At 42.9% G+C, this 21,489-nt stretch overlaps 1 protein-coding gene across 1 annotated transcript in view; it reads right to left on the reverse strand.

Annotated features, from left to right (window-relative positions):
* The window catches only part of ATG7 (autophagy related 7), a 297,775-nt gene that overhangs the window by 263,180 nt on the left and 13,106 nt on the right, over window positions 1-21,489 (reverse strand). The window contains exons 2-4 of the mRNA XM_040406900.1: window positions 17,233-17,429; window positions 14,450-14,504; window positions 1,091-1,208 (exon numbers count right to left, since the gene is read on the reverse strand). Coding sequence (XP_040262834.1) covers window positions 1,091-1,208; window positions 14,450-14,504; window positions 17,233-17,410 — 351 coding nt within the window. The 5' untranslated portion in view covers window positions 17,411-17,429. The remainder of the gene's footprint in view (window positions 1-1,090; window positions 1,209-14,449; window positions 14,505-17,232; window positions 17,430-21,489) is intronic.

Below are 21,489 nucleotides of genomic sequence, written 5' to 3' on the forward strand. Positions count from 1 at the left end.
TTTCCTTCGATGATAGCAATCCGTCCAGGCCCTGACGCAGAAAAGCAGCCTCAAACCATGATGCCCCCACCACCATACTTCACAGTTGGGATGAGGTTTTGATGTTGGTGTACTGTGCCTCTTTTTCTCCACACATAGTGTTGTGTGTTTCTTCCAAACAACTCAACTTTGGTTTCATCTATCCACAGAATATTTTGCCAGTACTGCTGTGGAACATCCAGGTGCTCTTGTGCAAACTGTAAACGTGCAGCAATGTTTTTTTGGACAGCAGTGGCTTCCTCTGTGGTATCCTCCTATGAAATCCGTTCTTGTTTAGTGTTTTTACGTATCATAGATTCGCTAACAGGGATGTTAGCATATGCCAGAGACTTTTGTAAGTCTTTAGCTGACACTCTAGCATTCTTCTTCACCTCATTGAGCAGTCTGCGCTGTGCTCTTGCAGTCATCTTTACAGGATGGCCACTCCTAGTGAGAGTAGCAGCAGTGCTGAACTTTCTCCATTTATAGACAATTTATCTTACCGTGGACTGATGAACAGCAAAGCTTTTGGAGATACTTTTATAACCCTTTCCAGCTTTATGCAAGACAACAATTCTTAATCGTAGGTCTTCTGAGAGCTCTTTTGTGCGAGGCATCATTCACATCAGGCAATGCTTCTTGTGAAAAGCAAACCCAGAACTGGTGTGTGATTTTTATAGGGCAGGGCAGCTGTAACCAATACCTCCAATCTTATCTCATTGATTGGACTCCAGTTGGCTGACACCTCACTCCAATTAGCTCTTAGAGATGTCATTAGTCTAGGGGTTCACATACTTTTTCCACCTGCACTGTGAATGTTTACATGGTGTGTGCAATAAAAACATGGTAACATTTAATTATTTGTGTGTTATTAGTTTAAGCAGACTGTGATTGTCTATTGTTGTGACTTAGATGAAGATGAGATCACATTTTATGACCAATTTGTGCAGAAATCCATATCATTCCAAAGGGTTCACATACTTTTTCTTGCAACTGTAAATATATAGATAACTAGATAGATTTATAGATGGTTGATGAAACAAATATTTATCAGCACAGAAATGTATCTTACCTCATTAGCTGCTTGATCCAGCAAGGCTTTCTTGTCACATTTCTTGAAGGAATCTAAAGTGTTTGTGTTGTATAAAGAGCCAAGAGACGGACAAGAGCGCGCTGGGGTGGGAACATTCCTGTCAACACAATGAAGGCACGATATGACATACAAAAAGGTTAAAGGAGAAAGATAGCCAGCTCACCTCCGATGTCCAATATAGCGGTGCACGGGGCGGACCCAAGTCAGTCCATGTGGTAAATTCAAAAGGAAAGAAGGCTCCAGCACCAAGTGTGGACGTACAAAAATCCCAGTCTTTATTCAGCAATATTCCAAAGGTATACAGCAATCAGTGGCACCAGCTCCCGCTTAATCCCAGGAAATCAACGCGTTTCGAACAGTAGTGTTCTTACTCATGATCTGAGGTGTCTGACATGACGGACATTGAACTAGGGTCCAACTCCCATTGCTCCACCCTAAAGGAGGGATTTTGGAGAAATGGGTTGGACACATAGGTGATCAAGTCCATGTGAGACACCTGTACACATATATTCACCCGTGTCATACAACATAAAATAACATATATAAAACAACTAATATTAAACAGACTTATAATTAGACGATTTAAAAACTTATGGTCCATCCCCTCAATATATATAGAGACAGCATCAACCCCACATATTAGATGATATCCATATCCACAAAGCGATCTAATAATCATAAATAAAAATATGAAAAGCAAATATTTAACAGACAGTAGGATATAGGCTGCAAAAAAATGCACAAAAAGATCATATGAGAAAGATCAGGTATGTGTGCACTCCATTGCATGTCCGGCCATAACATATTTGAACAGGATAAAGCAACACAGCTCCTCCGTTTCTGAATCCGGATCCATATTTCCTGGTGGTCATGATTCTAAACAGTTGAAAGTCTCTAAGTAAGGAGGAGATACTACATATAAAGAGAATGGTATTAGTAAAAGATCACAATCCAAAACGGCATCATATATTCCTAGGAATCGCTTAATGTGAATTCCTACCCTAATCAGCGCTTATCCAGCGGTCAGAGGGCTGTGGCCAGTATAAGTCTAATTAGCTACCACACCTCATAGTGTTTCTCTTCTCTCTCGCTACATAGGGTGAAGGTTGCATAAAGCAATCACCTTGGTTTATGTAAAGAAGATATGATGTGAATAGGGCCCGAAATTCTGAATGAATGAGAGAGAACAGAAAGGCCGAGGGATTAATAACACAAGATCATACCTCCATATGTATCGTATTTATAATTAATAAGTAGGGTTTCATCCCTCACAATCTGTTACTTGATAATAATTTCTATCTTTAATTGTGATATTAATTTCTCCTTTTGTTCTTATTATCGAAAAACAATAATAAATTCCATTGTGTCAGGGCATATATTCCATCCGTATAGTGATGGGAAGTTATTGATCACCTCATCGCTGTATAATATAGTTGTAAATAGGCAAGAATGCCCAATATATACCAGCTGGATAGAACACCATCACTATAGGGGGATCTCAAAGTGGATAAGTAAGTAGAGGGGGAAGAGACCAAATATCTAAAAAGAAAATTATTCTAGATGACTAAGCATGGAAGCAGAAGTCTGCCTGCATAGATATAAAATAATGTTATATTAAAAACAAGGTGGTAATGGCTTGACTGCATAATGCCTTTAGTATAAATACATTAGTTCCTTTCTAAGGTTGAGGCCCTGTGGGTATCTTGTGTTTAGCCTCCAGATCCAATATGCTTCTCGTAAGAGGGTCTTTTGTTTGATGTTGCCACCCCTTTGTGGTGGTGTGATACGCTCAAATGCGAAGGTAGAAAAGGTATCTATATTACGGTTGTGAATATTTATAAAGTGACTAGCCGCATTAGAGATCCCTGTTGTTAAAGGGTTGGCAATATAATTCAGATGTTCCCGTAACCTGTCCTTAAACTTCCTAGTGGTACATCCTACATACATCAAATCGCATGAGGTACATGCGATGATATATATGACCCCACTTGTATTGCAATTCATATAGCTTTTAATAGGAAATGTTTCAGAATGTGTGGAATTATAAAATTCCTTGGTGGTTTTAGAGACCTTGCATGTTTTGCATCTCTGACTACCGCATTTGGAGAATCCTGTATATTTGAGCCAGGTAGGTTGATTTTTATTTGTTGTTTGTATTGGGGTAAACATAGAAGGTGATAATGTTTTGCCCAAAGTATTAGGTCTTTTAGAGACAATACGGCAGCCATCCTTAAAGGGTTTCTATCACTTTGTTTCACCTATTTAGATTTCAGACACTAGCGATCCGCTAGTGTCTGCTCTATCTAACCATCCTAATATAAGAGCTTATTGTCCTGCCGTTTAGCTAAAAAAATAACTTATATAGATATGCAAATGAGCCTCTAGGTGCTATGGGGGCGTGATTAGCACCTAGAGGCTCCGTCTACCTTAACAAACTGCCGCCGCCCAGCGCGTCCCTCCAGCCCGCCCATCTCCAGCTGAAGCGATCCTCTCCGTGCGCGTCTCTGTTCTGCGCATGCGCAGTGAATGTCTGACGCTTCCCTGCTCAGACATCTCCACTGCGCCTGTTCCTCGGAGCACTATGACGTCATCGGCGCAGGCGCCGTGGAGATGTCTGAGCAGGGAAGCGATCAGACATTCACTGCGCATGCGCCGAATACGAGGAGCATCGCATTCCGGAGGAGATGGGCGGGCTGGAGGGACGCGCTGGGCGGCGGCAGTTTGTTAAGGTAGACGGAGCCTCTAGGTGCTAATCACGCCCCCATAGCACCTAGAGGCTCATTTGCATATCTATATAAGTTATTTTTTTAGCTAAACGGCAGGACAATAAGCTCTTATATTAGGATGGTTAGATAAAGCAGACACTAGCGGATCGCTAGTGTCTGAAAGCTAAATAGGTGAAACGAAGTGATAGAAACCCTTTAAGTACACCTCTCAGAATATCATCCTCATATAGAATCGGTAAGCAGTTTTGGATAATCTTCTTAATCTTGGGAAATTGTCTGCTGTAGGTTAAGACTATAGTGGGTATAAATTCACACCTTTTGTCTTTATTTTGCCCAGCATTGTTTTTTCTTCTATTTTTATTGCTGTTTTTATTATTGTTATTTTTGGTGTCATGATAGCCTGTATTTTCTCTGATCGGTGGTTAATTCTGTTTTTTGGGCATCAAACCAAGTAACTCAAGTCTGTTTTTATTGTTAGCTATTTTGAGGCCCCTGGACAACATCCAATGCGGGTATCCTCTAGCTTTGAGGCGTGTCCATATATTTAGACATTCTTCATCAAAAGCCTCGCTAGTACTAGAGTTTCTTTTCGCTCTTATGAATTCTCCTACAGGGATGCTTTTTATGGTGTGAGGTGGGTGGTGGCTGTTAGCCTTAAGAATGGTATTGCCCGAAATCTCCTTGCGGTAGGTTTCCGTCAGTACCACCGGGATCCCAGTTAATTTTAGATCCAAGAAATTAATTGTTTGGGGATGTTGGACGCATGTAAATCTCAAGTTATACGTGTTTGCATTGACATAGGTAACAAACTCTGGTATGGCAGATACATCTCCCCCCCAGACGAGGAGCAGGTCGTCGATGTATCTGCCATACCAGACGAGTGCTCCAGAAAAAGGGTTGTCCACAGAAAAAATATATTTCTCTTCCCAGAAGGCCATGGATAGATTTGCCAGGGATGGAGAAAATTTGGCCCCCATGGAAACTCCTGATATCTGAACATAAAATATCTCATTGAAAATGAAATAGTTATGTGTAAGGAGATAGGAGGTAATCTCCAAGACAAAATCAATGAATAAATCTGAGAACTTACTATATCTGTGCAGATTGTATTCCAATGCCAAAAGGGCAAATGAGTGAGGAATGGAAGGATACAGGGCCACAACGTCTAGTGTTATCCATACATAATTTTCTGCCCATTTGCAGTTGTACATATATCTGAGAACATCACTCGTATCCCTGATGTACCCCGGTAATCTTTTCACCAGAGGTTGTAGGACTGAATCCAACCATTCACTCAATTTTTCGGTTAAGGAACCTATGCCCGACACAATCGGTCTCAATGGTGGAGGATTAACTCCCTTGTGAATTTTTGGGAGGGCATGAATTATAGGGGTTACGGGAAAATCCACATTTAAAAACTCAAATTGCCTCTGACTGATATGACCCTTCTCCAGGCCCTTATCCAAAATGTGGACCAAATCCCTCTTATATACATCAAGAGGGTTATGTTTTAAACTTTTGTACGTGGTGGCGTCTAATTATAAGTCTGTTTAATATTAGTTGTTTTATATATGTTATTTTATGTTGTATGACACGGGTGAATATATGTGTACAGGTGTCTCACATGGACTTGATCACCTATGTGTCCAACCCATTTCTCCAAAATCCCTCCTTTAGGGTGGAGCAATGGGAGTTGGACCCTATTTCAATGTCCGTCATGTCAGACACCTCAGATCATGAGTAAGAACACTACTGTTCGAAACGCGTTGATTTCCTGGGATTAAGCGGGAGCTGGTGCCACTGATTGCTGTATACCTTTGGAATATTGCTGAATAAAGACTGGGATTTTTGTACGTCCACACTTGGTGCTGGAGCCTTCTTTCCTTTTGAATATACAAAAAGGTTGTCAAGATAAATGATGCACATGAAAACGATGGGGGACATTCATTATCGTATTTACAGCACAATTGTGGTGTAATAAAAATGTAGATTTTGGTGCATGCCATATTTGCGGCAAACTTTTCCCCCTTCTTGCTATTTTATAGAAGTGGCAAGAAAAGTTGGGTAGCAAAGCCAGGGCCAGCAGGCACATTTAACTGCATGCACACCAGTTTTCTGGTGTGAATTTAAAAAAAAGTCTACAGTATCTAGGAGGCTGCTGTAGATTTTGGTCTGTCGCATGGCCAGGATGAGTCAAATTTCTAAAAGACATAAATTTGGAGCATCCTTCAGCTGTGCAGAAGGACTCAAGAACAGTGATGAAAACACTGGTCTTGATAAATGTCCACCTATGTGTCCAAAACAAAAAATTCTGCATCTCACCACTGCCAATTTGCTTCTGAAATTTTCAATGTGGGCAGCTAAATAAGCGAGGGACTAAAATGTGATTTCAGTCTCTGCTCCTGGACACTTTTATGGTACAGTCTAGTTCTGGGAAAATCTGTGCAAAGAGCATGAAGAAACCTGCCTTGGACCAGATAACATTATAGCAAATTCTCCACTGACATTTATTTTGGGAATGAAGAATTGAAACAAAGGGGAGAATTTATGAAGCCTTGTAAGCCAGTTTTCTGAGGTAAAGAAGTCAAAGATTTTGATACACCACTAAGGGGATTGTGTAAAAAAAAGCCTAATATGTCTAGATAAAAGTACTATTTGTAAAGATGCACCACATTTATCAAACAAGAGATGCTTGATAAATTTGATGCAAATTACATCACTACAGACTCAAGCAAAAACTGATTATAAAAGTTTCCCGATCCCATGATAAATTCCCTCCAGAGTATATTAGAATTGGAAGTGTAATTACACTCAACGGTAATTTGGTTTCCTGGAAGTCTCCACAACGGCCCCCCTGAGATGGGCCCACAGAGAGGTAGAATTTTCCCTCCATATCTCCCACCTTCAGTGACTTCCAAGAACCTTAGTAGGAGGATCAACGATCTAAGAAAACAAACATAATTACGGTAAACTGAAAAGAGTAGATATTACTAGCATATCCACTCCATATCTTTTTTTTTTTTTTTAAGGAAAGTGTAAAGTATGGGTGCCGTCATGGAGACTTCTAAGAAACCTAATTACCGGTAAGTGTAATTTCATTTTTCTCCTAGTCATCTCCACAACGGCACCCGAGATATGAAAGATATATTTTTTAGGAGGGGACAATTGCCCGAAGGATGTTGTGTTCAATCGTATTGGATTGTACATCTTCGCTATAATGCTTGGTGAGGGGGTGGGTTGATTTCCAGGTAGCAGCCCAGCAGTTATGTTCTATAGAAGCCGATGCCCTTACTGCCCATAACACCACTACTACCCTACTCGAATGAGCTCTTAGACCCTAAGGAATCTCTTTTGCTGCTGAGCTGTAGTCCGTAGCAATGCTCTGTCTGATCCACCTAGCAATGTAGGTTTTGGCAGCTTTCTTTCCCGTTTGGACCTGCAAAATGCAGTTATAAATTCTTGTCTTTTCTCCAGTTCTCAGTCTTTTGTAAATACACAGATCTGCGAACATCAAGCTTATGAAACTCTTTTTCATTTTTTGGTTTACCACAAAAGGAAGGGATAACAATACCTTGTGATTTATTAAATGAAGACACTACTTTAGGTAAAAAAAGAAGGGTTTTAGATAAGTCTATCTTCAAATGTCTGAAAAAAAAGGAAAATCTGCAGAAAGAGCTTGTATCTCACTGACTATACGTGCCGATGGCTAACAGAAAAATAGTTTGTCAAGTGAGAAACGTAATTGGCATGTACTCAATGGGTTCAAAAGGAGGTTTGCAAGACTGTTAAGAACTAAATTTAGATTCCAAGGTGGAACCAGATTACAAATACAAGGTTTTAAGGGAACCTGAAATCAAAGAAAGTACTCAAAGCCGCCACTTGGATCCTAAAAGTTCTGCTGGGTCTAAGAACCAAATCAAGACAATTATGAAAAAAAATCTAAAATGACCAAGATACACAGGGTTTAGTCTAAATCCCTGGAAAGACACACCAATTGCAAAATGTATTCCATACTTTATGGTACATACTATTAGTAGAAGATTTACAGCTTGCCATTAAAACATTTAGCCCTTTATAAGAAAGCCCACTGGTTTCTACGTGTGCTCGTTCAAAATCCATGCCCTCAAGTCTAGAGACTTGAGGCCTGGATGTAGCACTGGCCCCTGGGTTAGAAGCTGTGAAAAGAGGGACAGTACAGGTCCCCTTAAACTTATTTCCTTCAGAAAGGAAAACCAACATCGCCTGGGCCAAAAGGGAGCTACTAATATCACTTTGGCTCTTACATCTGAATCTTTTTGCAGTACTAGTAAATTGAGAGGAGGGAATGCATAATACAGATGTAGAGTCCATTTTATTGAGAAAGCATCTATGTTCTTTGGCTGATCTTTATGTTGGATGGAGCTTCTATAGTTTCCTGCTTGTTCTTGCAACGAATAGATACATTTCTGAGAGCCCCCAAGGTTCTTACTATTTGGTTGATCACTTGATCCGCAAGGCACCTCTTCATGGAAGAACCCGTTTTCTGAGATGTTTCTTTTTCCATTAAAATATTTTCTTGGTTAACTTTTGAAGATGGTCTCTTCTTTTGCCTTCTTGATGTTGAATGAACATCACTGCTGTAATGTGGTCTGAATATATTTTCAGGCGAGTCACTGTTTTTAGGTGTGCGAAGGCTTTCCAAAGTGCTCTGAGTTCTCTGTGATTTGCTGAGGTATTGGCTATGTAATTGCTCCAGGTTCCTTGAAAATAGATCTGATTTATGCGAGTTCCCCATCTTCAGGCATCCGTAGTCATCAACTGTTCTGGAATCCAGTTCTCTCTTTTCTCTAGATGTGCTTTCATCATCCACCGTACTAACAAATCTTTCACTTAAGTTGAAAGAATAATGGTCTGGTCTAATGAGAGAGGACTTCTGTTCCATTTCTTCAATACCAACTTCTATATGGATCTGGAATGGTACGGAGCCCAGGGATCCATAGGAATGCATGCTTTCATGTGACACACATTTTATTCTAAACTTTCTGATGAGACAAATCAAATTCATCATCTTGCCCTTAGGTATATAAGTTTTCTGGTCTCCAAAAAATGTTCCTACTTTGACAGAATCAAATCTGATTTTTGCCAGTTTATTATTCATCCCAGATTCTGTAGGGTACAAAGGACTTACTGTATTTGATCCTGAAAAATGTTGAAACTATCAGCAGGAGGTCATCCAGATAGGGTACCATTAGTTCCCCCTCTAATTTTACTAAGGCTGAGACCTCCGCCATGACCTTTGTAAATAATCAGATTGTTGAAGGGCAGATATACAAGCTGATAGACATATTTTTCCCCTCTTGGACTACAAACTTGAAATATCTTTGATGCTCTTTGTTTATTGGATTATGGTAATAGTAATCTTTCAGATCTATAGTTACGATCCTCATATATTTTTGCTATTCGCTGATTTTATCTTTAATCTCCTGTAAAGTACATACTAGTTCAGGTTGATTGTCGTCCAAAAGGATCCATTTGGTTTTCTTACCCACCAAAAGATATGAATAGCGGCCATGAAATCTGTTATGGAATGGGTTGAACGGCACCTAAACATAAGAGATCTTGAATAACCAACAACAGATTTTTCTGAAGTACAGAAGAAGGAAGGGAAGTTAAACTGAACTTTTCTGGGGGAGAAGCTAAAAAAATTCTATTTTGTATCATTCTTGAAAAATTGTCATTGAGGTACAAACTGAGCTAATTTCCCCCCACCACTCCTGGGGTTATTTACTGGAGAGCTGCTGCATGATTCTAACAGATAAACCTTGTTTTACCCCCTTTCCTATAGTTACATACTGGCCATGGAAAGCAAAGGAACATATCTCATTTTTGGAGGTCATATCATCCTTCCAAGATCTCAACCATAATACTCTCATTACAGAATACGTCTGAACGGATGTCCTGGCAACCATTAAAACTGATTCAACAGAGGAAGTATCTCCCAGAGGAAGAGAACCATCTCGCTAATGCCATCTTCTGAAAGTGGTTCCCAATGAGGCCATTTTTAAAAAGGGAAGAGAGGCAAGAATCTGATCCCTGGGTGTTTTCTCCCTAAGATGTAACGCTAACTGGTCTAGCCAGACACACAAGGCTCTAGCTACTCAAGTAGGAGAAACCCCCGGTCTGAACAAGACAGAAACAATTTCTCTAGTCTTTTTAACAAGACCTTCATCTTTTTTATCCACATGGTCCTTAACCTGCGTGGCGTCTTCAAAGGGAATCAACATATTTTTTATGAGTTTGGCTACAGAGGCATCAATCATGGGAACTAAACCCCATTTTTCTACATCTGTCTCATTCAAAACCAATCTGTTTTCAGGGATATATCACTCCTTATACATTAGCTTATGACGCGTCTCTTGTATAGAAAAGTCTTGTCTGTCTCTCACCTCCAAATATATGTTATCTTGAATAGACCTAGATTTTTAAACTTCTTCAAATTTCCAAAGTATTATGTATAGCCTTAATCAACTGATCCAAGTCCTCTGATGCAAAGACTATTTTTTCTCTTCTTTTTCTGAAGAAGAATCTATCATTTCACTCTCCTCTTTATCTGAACACTCAATATCTGAGAAATCCTTTGAATCATTTTCTGGATCTTTCCTTATGTTTTTTAATGGACAAAGCAGCAGAGAGACCTGACATCGCTGACTGATTCTCCTCTTTACCTGTAGACTTAATGTCATTCATAAAGACTGATGTTCCATCCTGAACAATCTTCAAAGTACATGATGGGCATAAAGGATTCTTGTACACTTCGTTCTTTTTCTTATTGCACAGAGGAGACTTAACAGAACATCCACTTTTTTTTTTTTTTTGCTTAGTGCCAGTATCCTTGTCTCCCTACGAGAGAGAACAAACCCTCAAAGCACCATTAAACTTTGGAAAAAGAAAAAAAAAAAAAAAACACTTCTTAGAAACTATAATGGATATCCCCCCTTCGCACTCAGTTAGGGCTCTTTCACAAGAGCGGATCCCGTGCGTGGAATCCACTGGTTGAAAGAGTGCCAAGCCCCGTTCTGGACAGCAAAGACACGGAGTATTAACATGATTGATAATGCTCCGTGCCTCTCTGTGACCTTTTTACTACAAAATCACGGTGACAACTTTATCTGTGATTTGTAGTAAAAAGATCACAGAGAGGCACAGAGCATTATCACTCATGTTAATACTCCGTGTCTCTGCTATCCAGAACTGGGATTGGCTCTCTTTGACGCAGCAGATTACCCGCTCGTGTGAAAGAGCCCTGAGGCTGGGTTCAGACCTGAGCGTCTTTGATATGCGCGTTTAACGCACGTTTTTGACGCACGTTTTTTATGCGCGTTTTTTGCAATAGTAAACGCGCGTTCGACGCGCGTTTGTGTGATTGACTGCAATGTCCTATGGCCACAAACGCGCTGTAAAACGCCCCAAAGAAGCTCAAGTACTTGTTTGAGCGTAGGGCGTTTTACAGCGCGTTTTTCAGCGCTGTAAAACGCTCAAGTGAGAACCAGGGCCATAGGGAAGCATTGGTTTTCATGTGTTGAGCGTTTTACAGCGCGTTTGAACGCGCTGTAAAACGCTCAAGTGTGAACCCAGCCTAAGAGATAGTGACTTGCAGGACCCAAAGCTGAGGAACCAGCATGAGATGGGCTGAAATCCATGTTTAGGCCAGGAACTGGATCAGATGAGCCAGAAAGATGTCTGGTGAAGTTCCCTCTATCAAGCACGAAGTTTTCCTAGGCATGGTGTGCACTAGCTTTCACCCGCTATACAAGCAGGGCCGGCGCCACCAGTAAGGCGACTTAGGCAGTCGCCTAGGGCGCCATTTAGCAGGGGGTGCCCGGCGTAGAGTTGTTGCGATACCAAATTTTTGATTCGGTTTCGATACCATGAAAAAGTATTGCGATACTCGATACCATTCGATACCACGCGAAAAAAATAAACAAAAAAAGCCACGTGCATTCCTCATTTTTAAAAATGGCGAATCGCGCAGTTTTTATTTTATTTTTTCTGTTCCGGCATTCACCACCTAGATTTTTTTTTAATATTTTAATAGTTTGGACTTTTCTGACGTGGCGATGTAATATGTTTATTTATATATTTTATATGTGAAATTGGGAAAAGGGGGGTGATTTATACTTCATATTTTAGTGTTTTTTTTTTTTTCACTTTTTATTTAATAACTATTTCCCCCTTAGGGGCTAGAACCTGGGATCTTTCATCCCTTTTCCTATTCACCCTGATAGATCTCTATCAGGGTGAATAGGACTCCACACTGTCCCTGCTGCTCTGTGCTTTGTGCACACAGCATCAGGGATGTTACCATGGCAACCAGGGCTTCTGTAGCGTCCTGGCTGCCATGGTAACCGATCGGAGCCCCAGGCTTAGACAGCTGGGGCTCCGATCAGAAGCTGCCACTGCACCACCAATGAGGGGGAGTGGAGAGGTCCCTGTGGCCACTGCCACCAATGATTTTAATACTGGAGGGTTGAGAGGGGCCGGCGCACTGTGCCACCAATGATTTAATGGGATGGGGGGATTGAGGGGGGGGGGGCACACTGCACCACCAATGATTTTACCCCTTTATACAGGAGGCGGGTACTAGCAGATCAGCGGCAGTTAACTGCCGCTGATCGCAGCTCCCTGTCAGGGGCAGGGTGCCGGCAATGCGATTCTGCTGCCGGCACCCGCCTCCTGTATGTGTTAAAGACTGACTACTGTATATGAGTCCAGACTTTCACTATTAGGCCACACAGAGCGGCGCCCAGCGATGTCTCAGCACTCACCATTTAGTCCTGGGCGCCGCTCCGTTCGCCCGCAGTGCCCCATTACTGTCTCCTCTCCTGCTCCACATGCTGCTGATTACTATCGGAGCGATGGGAGGAGACATCAGCTTCACTAGTGGGCGTTCCTTCTCCCTGGCTGTAGCGCTGTCCAATCGCAGCGCAGGGAAAAGGAACGCCCACTAGTGAAGCTGATGTCTCCTCCCATCGCTCCGATAGTAATCCTATCATTGGTGGCGCAGTGCGCCCGCCCCTCCTCCGCCCCTCTCTTCTCATTGCCGCCCCTCCTCCACCCCCTCTCTTCTCATTGCCGCCCCTCCTCCGCCCCTCTCTTCTCATTGCCGCCCCTTCTCCGCCCCTCTCTTCTCATTGGTGGCAGCGGCAGCAGCACAGGGCGGAGGGAGGACAGCTTCCTTCTCCCCGTGCTGCTGAGTGCTGAGATAACATGAGCGCGCCGATAGCAGCGCGCTCATGTTCAGAGAGTGACTAGACAGCGCAGAAGCGCAGCCCAGTATCGAAAAAACGGAAATCCCGGTATCGTATCGATACCGGGACAAAAGTATCGATTGGGTATCGAAATTTCGATACCCGCAACAACCCTAGCCCGGCGCTCGTTGCGGTTTAAAATAAAAAAAAAAATTGCTTATATAAGTTCGGGCGGCCGGCGGCGCCCCTCATGCTGCGCCGCTGAGGCTGAGCGCTTGCCGCTCTAAAGAATCCTGCCTGCGCCTGCTGTCATGCTGTGTCTGCTCTGTGCTGTCCGTGGCCGAGCTCTGTTCGGTCCGCGGTACAGGAGCTGCATCTGGGTCCGCAATTCCGGATCGGGGCCGCACAACGTGGGTATGGGTCCGCAATTCCGTTCCGGAAAAAGAGACGGCTACAAGAAGCTGGATTAATTCTCAGGGAAACATAGCAGTTCTTTTAATTTAAAAGCTGAGAAAGGGGTGGAACATGATGTGGGCAGATCATCTGATAAGGGGGGGGGGGGGCCAGCAATTTTTATCTTGCCTAGGGCGGCAAAAATCCTTGCACCGGCCCTGTATACAAGTGAACTTCTGAAGTCAGCGGAAATGGTGTTCTGTTCCAGATGTGATGTCAGCAAGATGGCGCCCTCCATCTGCCATGGACTTTCCACCCTGTCCAGTGACCTCATTGACATGCCACCTGCAGTCCAGCCGACATGAGCTGCAGCGCTTACCTGTAAGACTTCAATGCTGATTTTATACTTGGAAACCTCCATTAGAGTAACCACATGGGTAAAGAAAGCATCCTAAGCAGAGACTGGCTGAAGAAGACAGGGACCAACTGGCTTTGCCAGCTTCCTCTGTTAACCCCAAATAAATGATATCTTCATCAAGGCTACAGACCTGACCTCTCTGCATATCTTTCCTGCACAGGGACAGGAAAAAACTAAAGATGGGAAGTGGACAGGGGAAGTTTAACCTCTCTGCGTATTTTTTCCATCCTTAGCAGAGACAGGGGCATCTCAAGATAGGCCATCAATAATGGATTGGTGGAGGTCCGATCCTGGGCACCCCTGCCAATCAGCTGTCAATCCAAGAAAATTACATGTGAGGCTTCTTGCACTCCGTATTTTTGCAGATCTATATGGCCGTTCCGAAAATGATAGAACATATCCTATTCTTCTCCATATTGTGGACAAGAATAGTCGTTTCTATTGATGAGGGTGAGAAAAATATGGAATGCTCATGGAAGGCATCTACATTTTGTGGATCCATCGCTTGTGGACGAAAATTCTGGTACAGACATGTGTATGAAGTCTAAAGAAGACAGACTTTTGTTGAACTTACATGTCAAAGGCACTGAATTCCAGAGTGAGCCGAGTTGGAAGCCCAGCAGGATCACCTGTCAAGAGATCACCAGAAACATTATTATCTCATATAACTTTACTCTAGGCTACAAAATTGTTCATCTTTGCAAGCAGCATCAAAAATTGTAGAAACTCCATTTTACGATTCCCCACATATGGCCAAGTCAATTATCAACAAATCATCAGAATGGGTTAAAAATAAAAATAATCAATACTCGCCCTCCCCCACTGTTAATCTGTTCTCCCCACTCCCTGGTCCCAGGCTTTAAGGGGTTATCTAACTCTAACAGAGTGGGCCAGACTTGCCCGACCCAGGGTGGGGGTGATGATGCTCACCTGATCCCCGCTCCTGGATCCGAACTGTGGGGATCCTGGGCTGGCAGTTCCGGTCCCACCGTGGAAAACATCAGTCGACGGGGGACACACTTTACCGCTGCAGAGTTGCGTCACGCGAGACGCAGGGGGAGTAGGTCACATGTGCCCTATTCGACGGATATTGTCCTTTGCGCACGTGGTAACAGAACTGCAGGCCCAGGAGCCCAAAAGACCAGATCCAGCAGAGAGGATCAGGTGAACATCATCCTCATTCTGGTCCAGCAGGTAACACACAGAAAACGTCTTGGACTGCCCGCTTAGCCAATCACTGGTTGGGGTGAGTCACTGCTGCAGCAAGTGATTGGCTGAGAAGGAGGTCCAAGTACTTCCTTTGTGTTGATTCCGGGATCGGTAAGTGGACGGCGTGAAGAGGGAACCATAGAAATGTCAGAATGGTGGCACTGGGGATTGATGAGGGCAAGTATGGTGCATTTCTTTTATTTTTAACCAATTCAACTTGTTTTAAAAAAAATTATATATACACCGATGAGCAAAAGGGTAACAATGTTTTGAACTTTTGACTTTCACGAATCATATCTCACCATCCACTACAGCTTCCAACGAGAGACTACCATCATTTTATAGACAATCTCCATGGCTCTCACATACATACATTGAACTTGCAACTATTTAGCATATGATTAGTTATGCAGATTCTTGTAATGTAACTGCATTGTTACTGTTTTGCTTTCAACACTTCCTGAATCCTTCTGGACATGCTCTCGATCAGATTCAAGCATGTCTCGACTGAAATCTGTTCCCAGGTCTCTTCTACACGTTCCCAATGTTGATGCATAATGGTCGACTCACTTGGGCACGAATACAGCTTTTTCTTCAACTCTACACACAAGTGCTCGATTGGTTTGAGATCTGGGGACTGTGGGGGTCAATCCAGCACCTCTACTACCTTCTTCGCCAATCTCAACGTATGCTATGGGTCGTTGTCCTGCTGGAAAACTATGTTGTCCTTTTCATACCCATAGTACTCGAGTGTACAAAGTAACTCGTCTTGTAGGATACTCACATATAGCAAAGCATTGAGACCACCATAGATCCTGGTCTGTGAAACAACCCAATATCATCAGGCTTCCTCCATCGAGCTTGACAGTTCCTTCAATTTCTTGATCCGTTAGCCCCCTTTTCCCTCATTTCTTCCAGGCCTATTTGCACCCATCAGAGCCCAGTCAATTGACTTTCGTCTCATCTCTCCAAATCACCCATTTCCAATCTTCTACAGTCCACTGTTCGTACTTTTTTGCAAACTCGAGCAGATGCTTCTTACGATGATATTGAAGTTGAGGCTTCTTCACCTTTTTTTGGGCCACCATTCCAGACTTGTGTAATGCTTGTTGCACGGTGCTTGCATGGACATCTGTGATCTCACTATTACAAAGCATACGAGCCACCACCACTGCCGTGTTTTTCTTGTGATAAGCCGACTTGTTGATTCTAATATTTTGCCTGGACGTCCACCTCTTGGATTTGGAAGGGGTAGACAGATCTCATTTTGTATTCTTCCAACTGTCATGGCCCTCACATGATCCAGTTTAGTGGTATCTTGGCCAAGAAAATTGCCATCGATGAGCTGGAATATGCTGATGCTGTTTCTCTTGGCTGCTCCTAGATTCAAACCAGTGACCTTTCGCTTGGGAATCAACCTAATCACACACTGAGCTATTACCCTAAGTTCACACCTGAGCGTTTTACAGCGCGTTCGTACGCGCTGTAAAACGCTCAACAAGGAGAAACCAATGCTTCCCTATGGGAATGGTTCTCACCTGGGCGTTTTACAGCGCGTACGATCACGCTGTAAAACGCCCGAGGCTCAAACAAGTTCTTGAGCTTCTTTGGGGCGTTTTGTCGCGCGTTCCCGTACATAGACTTTCGGGAACGCGCGACAATGAGTGTTCGCTTGTCTCTGTATGCGCGATTGTAAACGCCCGTACAATCGCGCATACAGAGCGCTCCTTTCAGAACGCTCAGGTGTGAAACCAGGGTCAGGGAATGTGAGAACAGGTTGTAATTTGTAGTATACAAGAAGAAACAGTAACATGGCAAGAATCTGCATAACCAATCATATGCTAAATAGTTGCAAGTCCAATATATGTATAAGATAGCCAAGATGATTGTCTATAAAATTATGGCAGTCTCACATTAAAAGCTGTAGTGTTTGGTGAGATATGGAGCCGGAAAGTCAAAAGTTCAAAACATTGTTGTAAACATATATATACACACACACACACACACACACACACACAGGTATATAATCCTGGAAAACCTCTTGAAACAACGGAAAGGAAAGTAGCCCATTAGTAATGCTGGCCTTGTTAGTAGGTTGCACCTCACAAAGTGGAGCAGAACAATAGGAGAAGCAATAACTGCTCTTACCATTATAATAATAACCCTTGATCGCTTTGGCCGATTCGTCAAGCCGGTACTCATTCAGTTTCTTTTGAGTGAGCTGATGCCAAAATCCTGCATCTAGCGCACTGGCGAAAGGGACGAACTGCAGTTTGGGGCTGCCAGACTCGCCCTTGTCGCCCACATCTTGACTCTCAGATGCCATTGATGACTTCAGGGTTTAACTATAAGAGAAGAAGAATGATCATACTGTACATAAGAGCATTCATGTCCTAGGGCTGCATATTATAGGCCAACGTATTTACTTTCCATTGTGGCGACGCTTCTATTCACTCAGATTTACAATAACCGTCATCACAGCTTTCACCTAATTTAACAGCAGGCTATGTAAATCAGCCATAGTACAGGAAATTACCTTTCAAAATTCTCCTCATCGCCACAATAAAAGGCATTATGCGATGGGGAATTGCGCACACCTTAAACATTCTTCAGAGATTACTGCCTGAATAACATAAAGAATTTTCAGGTAGCCAACACGAACACAGCGGAGACAATGGATTTTGGCTATAATTCACAATTTCATGAAAATGCAGCGCTTGTTGTGACTTCAATGAATAAGGCTTAAAAATGGCCGACGCCCAAACGAAACATGGCACGTGGGTGACAAATACAAAAAATCTATGACACTATATTTTTTTTAGCAAATTACTCCCAAAACATCACTGCCACAGTGGCCTTAGAACAGTGACATTGTCCCAAAGGGTCCATTCACACGTCCGCAATTTCGTTTGCGGACCCAACGGAATTGCGTACCCATTCATTTCTTTGGGGCAGCACGATTCCGATCCCGAAAAAAATAGAACATGTCCTATTCTTGTCCGCAATTGCGGAACGCACATCGCGATGTCCGTGTTTTGCGGATCCACGGATGCGTGGATCCGCAAAACACATATGGACGTGTGAATGGACCCTTAAAGTCAACCTATCGGCAAATTAACGCTGCCCTAAGCACTGATAGGATGAAATACAGACAGACTCCCTTCCTTAGGGTACTTACACACTTGCGTTATTCTTTTCCGGTATTGAAATTTGGTAAAGGGTCTCAATACGGAACAAAAACGCATCAGTTTGGTCCTAATGCATTCTGAATGGAAAGCAATCCGTTCAGTATGCATCAGGATGTCTTCCGTTCAGTCCCTTGTACGGTATCTGACCAGACAAAATACCGCACTTGCCGGATCCGGTATCAATTTTCATAGAGATGTATTAATGCCGGATCCGTACCAAGTGTTTCTGGAAATTGCCACCTCGTCAGATCTGGCTTTTCTGGTCAGGCGCATGCGCCGGGATATCGGAGGAGCTAGTTTCGCTTTTGATCTTTGTAAAAATGTAAACACCGGATCAGTTATTCCGGATAAGATGGATCCGGTATATCACCAGATCCATCTAATGGATCTGGAAAAAAAAAAGCTATCTGTCTCTTATACAGTTTGCCCGGATTCTAACAACGCTAGTGTAAAGTACCCCTTACAAAGAACAGCTTTAGGCGAGAGACACTTGAGCGAGTTTGAATGCAAGAAACTCGCAGCGTGTATCCGCGAGAGGGCCCCATCCTGACCTCCCCTCCTCTGACAGAATTGCAAGGCATTATACTGATTATAATGCTGTGTAACCTTTAGAGCCCTAAAATCTATGGGTATTAGGCCTCATGCTCACGACAGTTGTTCTGGTCCGCATCCATTCACTTTCAATGGGGCCGAAAAAGATGCAGACAGCACTCCCGTGTGCTGTTTGCAGTCCGTTGCTCCGTTACATAGCCCCGCAAAAAATATATAACATGTCCTATTCTTGTCCGTTCGCGACAACAATAGGCAATTTCTACAATGGGGCCGTCTGTTCCGTTAATTGCGGAAGGCACACAGGCGGCTTCCGTGTTTTGCGATTCGCAATTTGCGGACTGCAAAAAGACTGAACGGTTGTGTGCATAAGGCCTTACACTGACAGAATTATCTCGGTGTAATACCAAAGTATACACAGCAATCTGCGTCAGTGAGGTCGAATGGGATCTCACACTGACACATGCTGCAAGTTCCGCGCATTCAACTCACTAGTTTGTCTCTGGCCCTACTCTGAAACACTGCGGGCATGGGTACAAATCTCTGCTCGACGGCACTCATTCGGGTTCTCCCCACCTGTCCTTTCCTGTACACAACAAGGGAGAACTTGCAGTACAATCAATATTTAAGTCATAGAAAGCCCCTTTAAATGGGCCCCTAATTGTCCCTAATGCACAGGACCTAACAAATCATATGCTCCCTCGCAGGGATAATATTTCTCATGCTGGGCAGCAGTTTTTATCACAGATTGAACATATTCCTGTTCAAGAAATCGTATGGTAGAATGTGGTCAAAAGAACAAGGGATCACAGCAGTACCATCATTCTAAAATATAACTTTTATATTAGTGCGTATAAAAAAGTCAGAACCACCCTTATAATTATTAAATTAATGAGAGAAATAAATGAGGAAAATAGAAAAATAATAGTAAAATCTAGGGTCAGATAGAGGTCCCTAATGCAAGATAACTGCAGTTTGGTTAGTTGGTGTTAATGGGGCCTAATGGGAAGATGTCCCTAGTTCTAACCCTAATATTAGTAGAGCCCTGCCTAGATACGGAATAGCCGCCCCGATAGGGGCGATCCCGTTTCTCGTGCCTCCTGGTGTCCCTGGTTGACCCCTAGCAAGGAGTGGATACCTATTGGGGGGGGGGGGGGGGGGGGGGGACCCTATAGGAATGCCAGAGCTAATCTACACAATAGAAAAAAATAAATAAGTGATTAAAGTGAATACCCATAGTGGATTTACAGACAACACCATACTAATATATGTGAGATACAGAAAGAAATCAATTGTCCAATAAGGTCCCTACGCGTTTCGCCTGGTTAGTGTCAGGCTCATCAGGGGACATACATGGCAAAGGAGTGGCCTATCACCAAAGATAACACCTAAGTAATACAAATATTTCTATAAACATCTAGATTGATTTAGGTAGTATGTTTCTCTCTTTTATGATAGTTGGAGAGATATGGGCACATATGCTAAAGATAGGCCAATAGTGCACAATGCTAGTCAATCACTAGATGAGAAAATCAACATAATTACTGTACCAGAGAACATAGAATAGATATAGAATGATCCATGATAACCCAGAGCCATTCATGTGTCTCGTACCGTAAATACCGGCCCGTCTTATATATACCAATTCATATATTTTAGGTATATCACCAACAATTGAAAAGACAGTCTAGATACTGCTAAGGCTGCGTTCACACGGGCGAGATTTCGCGCGGGTGCAATGCGGTAGGGTGAACGGCATTGCACCCCGCACTGAATCTGGACCCATTCATTTCAATAGGGCTGTTCAGATGAGCGATGATTTTCACGCATCAACTTATGCGTTGCGTGAAAATCGCAGCATGCTCTATATTCTGCGTTTTTCACGCAACGCAGGCCCCATAGAAGTGAATGGGGTTGCGTGAAAATCGCAAGCATCTGCAAGCAAGTGCGGATGCGGTGCGATTTTCACGCACGGTTTGCTAGGTGACTGTCTATACACCTGTATTATTTTCCCTTATAACATGGTTATAAGGGAAAATAATAGCATTCTGAATTACAGAATGCTTAGTAGAACGGTCAATTGAGGGTTAAAAAATAAAAAAAATTAACTCACCTTCTCCTCTTGTTCGCGTAGTTCTCCCGGTCTTTAGTTCTTTAAAAAGATGAACTATGGGCTAAAGGACCTTTGATGACGTAAGATCACATGCTCCAATCACATGGTCCATCACCATGTGATTGGAGCATGTGATCTTACGTCATCAAAGGTCCTTTAGCCCATAGTTCATCTTTTGAGAAGTAAAGAAGAGACCGGGACTTACGCGAACAAACGGAGAAGGTGAGTTAATTTTTTTTATTTTTTTTAACCCTCAACTGATCACCTACTATGCATTCTGTTTTCAGAATGCTATTATTTTCCCTTATAACCATGTTATAAGGGAAAATAATAACATCTACACAACACCGAACCCAAACCTGAACTTCTGTGAAGAAGTTCGGGTCTGGGTACCACAGTCGGTTTTTTATCACGCGCGTGCAAAACACATTGCACACGCACGATAAAAACTGAACAACGGAACGCAATCGCAGTCAAAACTGACTGCAATTGCATTCCTACTCGCGCGGGTTTGCCGCAACACACCGGGACGCATCCGGAACTAATCCGGACACG

This window comes from Bufo bufo, chromosome 9 (assembly GCF_905171765.1).
Source record: "Bufo bufo chromosome 9, aBufBuf1.1, whole genome shotgun sequence".
NCBI classification, from domain to species: Eukaryota; Metazoa; Chordata; class Amphibia; order Anura; family Bufonidae; genus Bufo; species Bufo bufo.